Source organism: Oncorhynchus gorbuscha, linkage group LG06, assembly GCF_021184085.1.
Source record: "Oncorhynchus gorbuscha isolate QuinsamMale2020 ecotype Even-year linkage group LG06, OgorEven_v1.0, whole genome shotgun sequence".
NCBI classification, from domain to species: domain Eukaryota; kingdom Metazoa; phylum Chordata; class Actinopteri; order Salmoniformes; family Salmonidae; genus Oncorhynchus; species Oncorhynchus gorbuscha.
This window is the reverse complement of record NC_060178.1, coordinates 94,519,827-94,529,575: the sequence shown is the minus strand read 5'-3', so window position 1 is coordinate 94,529,575 and position 9,749 is coordinate 94,519,827. Positions and strand designations below refer to the sequence as shown.

At 45.9% G+C, this 9,749-nt stretch overlaps 1 protein-coding gene across 2 annotated transcripts; it reads right to left on the bottom strand.

Moving 5' to 3' along the window:
* Positions 1-797: 797 nt before the first annotated feature.
* Positions 798-7,636, bottom strand: tepsin (TEPSIN adaptor related protein complex 4 accessory protein). Of its 2 annotated transcripts, none has more exons than XM_046354609.1 (13): positions 7,541-7,636; positions 7,074-7,146; positions 6,845-6,936; positions 6,553-6,646; positions 6,362-6,429; positions 6,193-6,274; positions 5,807-5,878; positions 5,507-5,695; positions 5,169-5,358; positions 4,951-5,064; positions 4,745-4,823; positions 4,494-4,628; positions 798-2,352 (listed from the first exon to the last, which is right to left on the bottom strand). In XM_046354609.1, the coding sequence occupies exons 1-13, from the start codon at positions 7,577-7,579 to the stop codon at positions 1,651-1,653; spliced, it is 1,929 nt and encodes a 642-aa protein (XP_046210565.1). In that variant the 5' UTR covers positions 7,580-7,636; the 3' UTR covers positions 798-1,650. The 2 variants fall into 2 exon arrangements, with proteins under 2 accessions (XP_046210565.1, XP_046210566.1); XM_046354610.1 differs by lacking the exon at positions 798-2,352 and adding an exon at positions 2,976-3,096.
* Positions 7,637-9,749: the final 2,113 nt, after the last annotated feature.

Below are 9,749 nucleotides of genomic sequence, written 5' to 3'. Positions count from 1 at the left end.
CTATCACAGGTGTCACTCATTCCAGAGACTTCAATGTCTGTGGGTTTTCACTCCTCCCTTGTAATTGATTAGTTAAGACCTCCCCTCACCTGCTTATCTAGGTCTTAATTGATATTAGTTTGACAACCAGGTGAGGGGAGGTCCTAAGTCTTCGTTTGACAATAATTGAAAGGAAGTAACAGACCAGCAGACCTCGGAGTTTTACACCCCCTGCCCTATAGTGACATGGTTAATGCTATATGGTATCCTTGGGACATCCCGACCCTAAACCTTTTAAATGTAATCTTCAATGAGGTGATGTCCCATGGGCACTTTTCCATAGTGACATACCTGTTATTCTTGTAGTGCAGGAATGTGTTTTTGTTCTAACATGGGCCCCCTCCAGGCACATAGCAAAGCTGAACCACATATGAGACAACTCCCTGCTGACTGAAAGACCCACTAGATTACCTAACTTCTATGATCTGACTTTTCCCTGCCCCCGATGTTTTCAATCAAATTTAAAACACATGCAACAAATGTGAACTGGTAGATTAGTCAGCCCACACTGGAGGGGGACATTTGATTCAAAACATTGCTGTGCCATGGTCCCATGGGGAATTGAATATTAGGCTGTGTTTATACAGGCAGCTCAAATCTGATATTTTCAGATATTTTTCAGAGCTGATGTGATTGCTCTAAAGACCAATTAGTGAAAAAGGATTAGAATCGGGCGGCCGGTGTAGACGCAGCCCTAGTGGCATATCCAGAGACCAAAAAACTACTGAACAGATAACACATTTCTGACAAGGGAGGAATTGCAGTGAATCAGATCCATTTATTTAACGCCTGTAGGGCGGGGTGCTGCTAATGTTATGTAATGGCCCACCATGAAAAGCCTTTCTTCTACTTAGTGCTGCAACAAACAGCAGGTTTTATTCTAGTCACACAGTGGTGCAACAGCATGGCTTTAGTTGAAATAGACACAGTATCACCACTGAATATACCAATATGCTTTCAATCTGTCGTATACTGTAGCGCTCTGACCAACAGACAGGACATAGAGAAGGACAACTCCTCGTCAAACATTACTTCATTATATTTCACTGAGGTTTTGGCAAATCGTTCATGCAATCTACAACCAGTCCCATTCCTATTGAATGTGAATCAAGAGTAGAAATAAAACACACTTGTGAAATAACACTCAATGTTTATATTTAAGGTAGTAAGAAGGGCACCTAGTGCCAGAGAAGAGCGGAAGACACATCCACACTGGGCACAGATGTCAATTCAACATCTATTCCACGTTGGCTCAAAGTCATTTCATTGAAATGATGTGGAAACAATGTTGATAAAATCAGTGTGTGCCCAGGTGGATTACTCTAACATAAAATCATTGTAGTGCAAAATCCTGAGTTAAAGTAACCATTAACTAGCTCAAATTACCTCACATTTGTTAAACATAACTCTGCAAACTGAACATACTCCAGGCATACTGTGTAGAGTTTTTACCTCTGGAGATTATTATGGAAATGAAGTTAATATAACAACTCACAGCGAACATTGCATACCTTCAGGACTGGGAGCTGGGCACCCTGACAAATTGTAGTCATGTTTTCAGAGCAGAGATGCCTATGGTGCCAGCATAATCCTAAACATTCCTGTTGGAGATCAGAGGTTAAGGAAAGAGAAGGCTGATTGGCTGCTGGTGGACGTGAGGTCGTACGTAGGCGTGGTATCGCTGTCATCGACACAGAGTAGCGGTGTGTTTGTAGGGGTAACACTCAGACACTCCATCCCGTCTCTCTTTTCCACCTGAAGCTGCAGATCTCCATTCCTCTCTGTAAGGGTTGACGGACACACAGACGTCCCTCTGGCCACCAGCTCCATGCCACTGAACAAAGAGAGTCTACCCCCACAGGGCTGCTCGATCTGGGGGGCCGTGACTCGGAATGGGTCCCTCTCTGTCGGGAGCTCTGAGTCTTTAACTGTAACATTTGAGGTGAGCTGGGTCTCACCAGTCCTAAACCCAATCTGACTGTCCATGAACTCTTCATCCTGATTAGCAGACCCTCTCTCATCATCAAGGTTGAGATTTAGTAACCTCTCAGATGTACCCCTTTGGGCCCAGCCCAGGTCAGGCAGGGGAGGGGGTTGAGCTCGCCCCCCAGGTGACTGCTCAGTCTCAGGGTCTCTCCCTCTGTGATGGTTAAAGACTGTGATGTCACCTGGGCGTGTTGGCAGTAGCAGTGCGGGACTTGTGGGAGTGGGGGGCTGGTCCGAGGAGGATAGAGGAACACCATTGGCTGCTGCTGCATCACATCCGGCACCAATGATTGGCCCGCCCATCAAAGCCTTAAACTGACGAAGGATCTGGAAGGCAAAACCATCCTATTTTACAATGCAAAACTACATAGTGTATATACCAAGAGTCAACCATCGTAGATCATCATCTTCGATTATAACACCCAGGCTCATCACACTCTGCCTCTCTGGTGTTTACTTATTATTAAAGGTTCAATATGCAGAAATCACCCTGACATTCCCTGGTTGCTAAAATTCGAATAGTTTGCTTCATTTCAGTTTGTGACAAAACAAGCAATATAGTGTAGAGAATCATTGTTCCATGTAAGCTGAGTTTCAAGTTCCTTGGTGTCCACATCAGCAATGAACTAGTATGGTCCAAACACACCAAGACAGTCGTGAAGAGGGCACGACAATGCCTTTTCCCCCTCAGAAGAATGAAAAGATTTGGCATGGGTCCCCCCAAGGTCCTCAAAAGGTTCTACAGCTGCAACATCGAGAGCATCCTGACCGGTTGCATCACTGCCTGGTATGGCAACTGCTCGGCATCTGACCGTTAAGGTGCTACAGAGGGTAGTGCGAATGGCCCAGTATATCACTGGGGCCAAGCTTCCTGCCATCCAGGACCTATACAATAGGTGGTGTCAGAGGAAAGGCCATACAATTGTCAAAGACTCCAGTCACCCAAGTTATAGACTTTTTTCTCTGCTACCGCACGGCAAGCCTTCAGAGCATCAAACTAACACACAGGTCCTTTCTCAGCTCCTGTCTGCCTGTGGTGGAAGCAGTCACACACTTCCCATAAACTGCAGCCTGCGGAGAACAAGATATTCAGAAGTATTTTGATAAGATTTTAGAGGATGACTTCACTGGTTAGAATAGATGAATCTATGGTCCAAGTCATTTCGAGTCCACACTCAGTTTCCTCTTGATTATTCCCTTAGAGTCCCCATAGCAACATTGGGGGCCACTGGCACCATGCATAACAATTGAAGCCAAATTCCTTGGTAGGCAATTCCTGTCCTTCCGAGTTCTCCCACTTACATGCAGTACATCACCAAAAGTATGTGGACACCCCTTCAAATGAGTGGATTTGGCTATTTCAGCCACACCCGCTGCTGAAATGTGTATAAAATCGAGCACACAGCCATGCAATATCCATAGACAAACATTGTCAGTAGAATGGCCTTACTAAAGAACTCAGTTACTTTCAATGTGGCACCATCATAGGATGACACCTTTCCAACAAGTCAGTTCGTCAAATTTCTGCCCTGCAGCTCCGGTCAACTGTAAGTGCTGTTATTGTGACGTGGAAACGTCTAGGAGCAACAATGGCTCAGCCGCAAAGTGCTAGGCCACACAAGCTCAAAGAACGGAACCACCGAGTGCTGAAGCGTTAAAAGTCGCCTGTCCTCGGTTGCAACACTCACTACTGAGTTCAAAACTGCCTCTGGAAGCAACGTCAACACAATAACTGTTCGTCAGGAGCTTCACACAAGCCTAAGATGCGCGGGCTAGAATGGTGTAAAGCTTGCCGCCATTGGACTCTGGATCAGTGGAAATGCATTCTCTGGAGTGATGAATCACACTTCACCATCTGCCAGTCCGACGGATGAATCTGGGTTTGGTGGAGGAGGAATAATGGTCTGGGCCTGTTTTTCATGGTTCGGGCTCGGCCCCTTGTTCCTGCAATGTTGCAATATTTTGTGGAAAGCCTTTTTATTTATTTTGATTTTTTACCTTTATTTAACTAGGCAAGTCAGTTAAGAACAAATTCTTATTTTCAATGACGGCCTCGGAAAAGTGGGTTCAGGGGCGACAGATTTGTACCTTGTCAGCTCGGGGATTTGAACTTACAACCTTCCGATTACTAATCCAACGCTCTAACCACTAGGCTACGCTGCCGCCCCTTCTCAGAAGAATGGAGGATGTTATAGCAGCAAAGGGGGGAGACCAACTCCATATTAGTGCCCATGATTTTGGAATGAGATGTACGACGAGCAGGTGTGAAACCGAAAGTAAAAAAGATGCAAAAACAAAACTTAAGAACGGAAAGCATAGAAATTGCACACACAACAGATTTACCGCTTCGTAGACGTGCTTTCAATGGGAATGAAAGATCTATAACTCATTTCTATTTGAATTTGGTTTGGTCTCCCAAAAAGTGACATATTGCAGCTTTAAAAGGTAATAACTAGATTATGTGTTACCTTGATGGTCTTGTTGGCTACAGGCCCTGGAGGTCCCTCACTCAGCTGGACCAGCCTCCTCTGGGTCACCCCGAAGATTTGCTCCAGAGACAGCAGATCAGAGGTCATGAGACAGGCCACAGCACACAGCGCCCTCTGGTGGGAAGGAGGGAAGCAGCACATTCACACATATTTGAGATTTGATGTTTATTTTTCAAAAGAAACCTGGTCAAAATAGCAGCACATTCAAGACACATATATATTGACTGTACCATCTGGGCAGTCTGTGACGGGTCCTGCAGTCTGCGAGAGAGCAGCTCCACCACCACCTCACAGTTCAGAATGGAACACCTGGGGACAGATGGGAGGGAATTAAAACATTTTAAAAAACACTGGACAAAAATCAAGGTGAAGGCAGACTGGAACAAAGGTCGAAGCCAATGCTCTAATAACATGCAACCTATTAGTCTGTACTGACTCCTTGATGAAGTGCTGGTTCTCCTCTCTGGACAGGAAGACCTTGGAGCCCTCAGTCATCCTTCTGATCAGCGCCATCTCCTGCCCACAGTCTCCTAACTGCATAGCCTCCACCCTGACAGAGACAGGTGGATGGAGGGAGAGAGAGGGAGTCTCAGCATGGTTGACTCATTTATTATTTTGCTGGTAAAGACTTTTTATATCATGTAATATTTCCACCGTTCTGATAGGTCTCCGGAGCTCTCCCTACTGGCTCCCGATTGGCTACCGGTGCCACACGAATTGCTGCTACCGCCCCCCGAGACCTGGCAATGGTCTGCGGTCTCCTGACAGGAGTTGTGGGAGGAGCTATGGCTGCTGTCAATCTCCTCCCAGCCCCCACCCACCTGCCCTGGACACCGCTGGGAAACTAAGAGTAGGGGAAGAGAGAGAGGGAACAGGCCAGGATTTTGAGAGAAGTACAGGAGAAGAAGGCTTTCAGTCCTGTCAAACATATGTAACAACTATGTAATAAAAGCCTAACGATCTAATCAATATAACAGCTGATTTAAAAACACCTTTGGGTCTGTGAGGAGGCACAGTGTAGGCACATGCTGGCACTGCCACCTCTACGGGGCCCGAAGGCGCCACTACCGCCCGGTAGTGGTTGTCATGGAGTCGGATACCCTGGTGTTCCATCGGGGGCAGGACGGCACTGGCCACAAACTCAGTAGCCTTGCGGATCTTGTCCATCAGGGTCTCACCACCTGCCGGAAAAAGGATGTGATATGGATGTGACTGGGTGTATTTTAAATCTACTCAAACAGGTCCACTGAGCCACATGAAACCAAAATGGTGGCCTTGTTGCTGCCACCTACTTGTTGTGTTCTTCCCTGGGCTGTAGCCAAACCCCTGCATTCTGGATCCGTGGGCAGACTCTGACCCCATGCCTGGAACGAAAGACCTCAACGATAAAAGACAACCATTGTACTTGTGTGCCTGCCTTTTCCCACTCTTCCCATCCACTCCCTCTTTTCCACCTGTCTCTTCCTCACTCCTCCCTGCTTCTTTCTTCTTCTCCACCCTCCCTCCTTTTCTCTTCCTCAATCTCTCTGTCAGAAGGATTGGTTTAACTTGATTGTAATTGAGGTCACATCCATTCATTCAGTAGCCAGATGTCTGTCATTAGTAGCAGTATTAGGTCAGAGATTGTTTGTTAACTAATAAGAGAGATACACATGCAATAACAACATAATGTACTCACCCATGTTGGCCATGGCTAGTTTGCATGGAGACGTGCTGCTCTGGACAGAGACTGTCTCTGTGAAGAGTAACCTGGCTAATTCCTGAAGACCGATAAAGACAGAGAGTTTGTGACTTTCAAAAAGACGCATTGGGGGATAGCAATTGTTTTCGACATTGTTTTGGCTCACCTGTGCCGTGGCCCTCACTTTCTGGTACATAGCGGTGCCATGGATGGGGTCAAGAGGACCACTGTAAACTGATATTCAGCATAACACACAGATTCAGTATAACACTCATAGCTCTCCAAAACCCTACTGTCATAAAGAGAAGGATGAAATGGAGACACTGAGATGCATTAGTGGTCACATCATCATCTCACCTGAGGCCTGCTGGATGAAGGTGGAGTTCCGTCTGAGTTCCGTCAGAAAGTGAGGTGATCCGTGACCACAGAGATGGACGAAGATCTTCAGAACCTGGAAGGACAGAAACGATGGAAAGGGAAGAGGCACAGGAGGAACAGATGAATAGCTGATATGATATATGGTGAAGATTAGCTGCATTCTTCGACATGATTCCTCTTCAGCCTCAGTTAACAAATCAAGGTCAAATTCAGTGTTTGGGGGGCTTCTTAATGCAGCTGAAAGCCTGGTAACCTGGCTAGCTGAGCTCACCTTTATTTTGACATGGCAGGATTCTACCTGCAGCCTCTCCAACAGGTACTCCAACAGGCACTGACCACACCCAGTGGACTCCTGGGAGATTTCTGCAGCGCCAGGAGGGTAAAGGATACGAACTGTACTGTCTTTGGGTTGACATTGAAAATAATAGGATCTCACTAAATGATCTTTAACACAGTACTGTATCAGCATACAGTGGGAGGTGATGGAGATAAAAGGATACTTCCGATGTCTTCAAAGAGGTAGCCAGGACAGGGCTTTTCGTCATCTGCCGTTGCTTTCATCAGAGTGGGAACCTGAGAGGGTAAGAGATCATGCATAGATTGGCCAACAGATGAACACCAGAATAGACCATTTAACTAGGATTTGTGTCATTTTATGTTTGGGTTTTATAGCGAAAAGCACAGGGTGGTGGGTCCAGCGTAATACACTTTGGGAAGAAATCATACCAATTGACAATAGCGTTAAGGTCTTATATAAGTCTGATCATGACAAACGATTTCTGTCTTGGGAGTGTGATATCATATGATGTGCTAGCATGCTAACGTTAGCTAACTAGGTTGCTGTGGTACAGTAAACAGTGGGCGTAATGGGATTTACAAAACAATGTACTGTTCCCCCATAAAATGACATATACGCATTATATCAAAATGTTATTTGCAAGTATTTATATAGGAAAATAACACCTACTTTCTGAAGGAAAGAAAGTCGTTCCATGAATGTTGCCATGATTTTGCAATAACTGGAGGCTACACATCTCTTCCTCCGGACAGACAACGAAGGCGGGGTCTACAATGACAGGTAGCCAATCAAACAACTATGGGTAGTACTCATACGATACCATTGGTCCAATGCTTTTGCGTAAGGGTAACCATTGGCAAATCAAAAAGTCCATAATCCATATTGCCCTAACAAATCACGTTCGTAGATTGCATGCATGTAATTTCCTGATTCAGGGTCAACAACATGGCGCTGTCCATGGACCATGTCATTAAATGGTTTGAGTGATATTTTCCTACGAGTGCCATCTATTTCTATGATATTTACTTAATATTGTACAAGAGCTTATGCAGAGGCATTAGATCGTTATTCAATTGAGTGTATTCGTAGTTTGTTTTCCATCGTCAAAGACTATTGATCAAGTGTCTACCCATTGATCAAACGTGTGGACTCGCAGTCGAGAGAGGATGAGATGGTTTCCTTGGCTGTTTGCCCAGTGTACTGGTGGGGTGCGTATGTAGCTACTTGCTAGCTACCTAACAAATATGGGCACTGTAGCCATTCATAATCCAAAAGCATCTATACCTCAGTGGTCATCATACGCTACATGACCAAAAGTATGTAGACACCTGCTCGTAGAACATCTCATTCCAACCCCCCCCCCTTGCTGCTACAACAACCTCCACTCTTCTGGGAAGGCTTTCCACTAGATGTTGAAACATTGTTGCAGGGACTTGCTTCCAGTCAGCCATGAGCATTAGTGAGGTTGGGCATTGATGTTGGGCGATTAGGCCTGGCTCAGTCAGCATTTCAATTCATCCCAAAGGTGTTCAATAGGGTTTGAGGTCAGGGCTCTGTGCAGTCCAGTCAAGTTCTTCCACACCGATCTCAACAAACCATTTCTGTATGGACCTGACCTCGCTTTGTGCAGGAAAGGAAAGGGCCTTCTTCCAACTTTGTGGCAACAGTAAGGGGAACAGCTTTATCTAGAATGTCATTTGTATACTGTAGTGTTAAGATTTCCCTTCACTGGAACTAAGGAGCCTAGCCCAAACCATGATAAACAGCCCCAGACCACTATTCCTCCGCAATATGCCTTCAGGCAAGTAGCGTTCTCCTTGCATCCGCCAAACCCAGATTCATCAGTTGGACTGCCAGATGGTGACGCGCGATTCATCACTCCAGAGAGCGCGTTTCCAATTGTGGTGAGCTTTACACCACTCCAGCCGACGCTTGGTGATCTAAGGCTTGTGTGTGGCTGCTCGGCCATGGAAACACATTTCACGAAGCTCCTGACAGTTATTGTGTTGACGTTGCTTCCAGAGGCAGTTTTGAACTGGGTAGTGAGTGTTGCAACCAGGACAGCGGTCCTGTTCTTTGAGCTTGTGTGGCCTACCGCTTCGCAGTTGAGCCGTTCTTGCTCCTAGACGTTGCCACTTCACAATAATAGCACTTATAGTTGACCGGGGCAGTTCTAGCAGGGCAGAAATTTGACTAACTGGCTTGTTGGAAAGGTGGCATCCTACGACGGTGCCACGTTGAAAGTCACTGAGCTCTTCAGTACGGGCCATTCTACTGCCAATTTTTGTCCATGGAGATTGCATGGCTGTGTGCTCGATTACACCTGTCAGCAGCGGGTGTGGCTGAAATAGCTGAATCCACTCATTTGAAGAGGTGTCCACATACTTTTGGTGATGTACTGCATGTAAGTGGGAGAACTCGGAAGGACAGGAATTGCCTGCCAAGGAATTTGGCTTCAATTGTTATACATGGTGCCAGTGGCCCCCAATGTTGCTATGGGGACTCTTAGGGAATAATCAAGAGGAAACTGAGTGTGGACTAGAAATGACTTGGACCATAGATTCATCTATTCTAACCAGTGAAGTCATCCTCTAAAATCTTATCAAAATACTTCTGAATATCTTGTTCTCCGCAGGCTGCAGTTTATGGGAAGTGTGTGACTGCTTCCACCACAGGCAGACAGGAGCTGAAAAAGGACCTGTGTGTTAGTTTGATGCTCTGAAGGCTTGCTTTGTTACAGCTGTGAGTGGCATATTACAGGGGTTTCATTGTACATTTGATCAAATTGTCTTGCAGGCCAAGAAGTATCTTCAACACAACCAGGCAATGGACCCAATGTCCCCTCCATGTTCCATGAACATCATATAGTACTGTATCA

Bases quoted from the DNA above. Each gene is read 5' to 3' on its own strand.
- tepsin (XM_046354609.1), bottom strand. From the start codon at position 7,579: ATGGCAACATTCATGGAACGACTTTCTTTCCTTCAGAAA. The intron at 5,879-6,192 runs GTGAGTACATTA...CTTTCGTTCCAG, and splicing joins ACTAGCCATGGCCAACATGG to GCATGGGGTCAGAGTCTGCC. The intron at 4,629-4,744 runs GTACAGTCAATA...CCTTCCCACCAG, and splicing joins CGTCACAGACTGCCCAGATG to AGGGCGCTGTGTGCTGTGGC.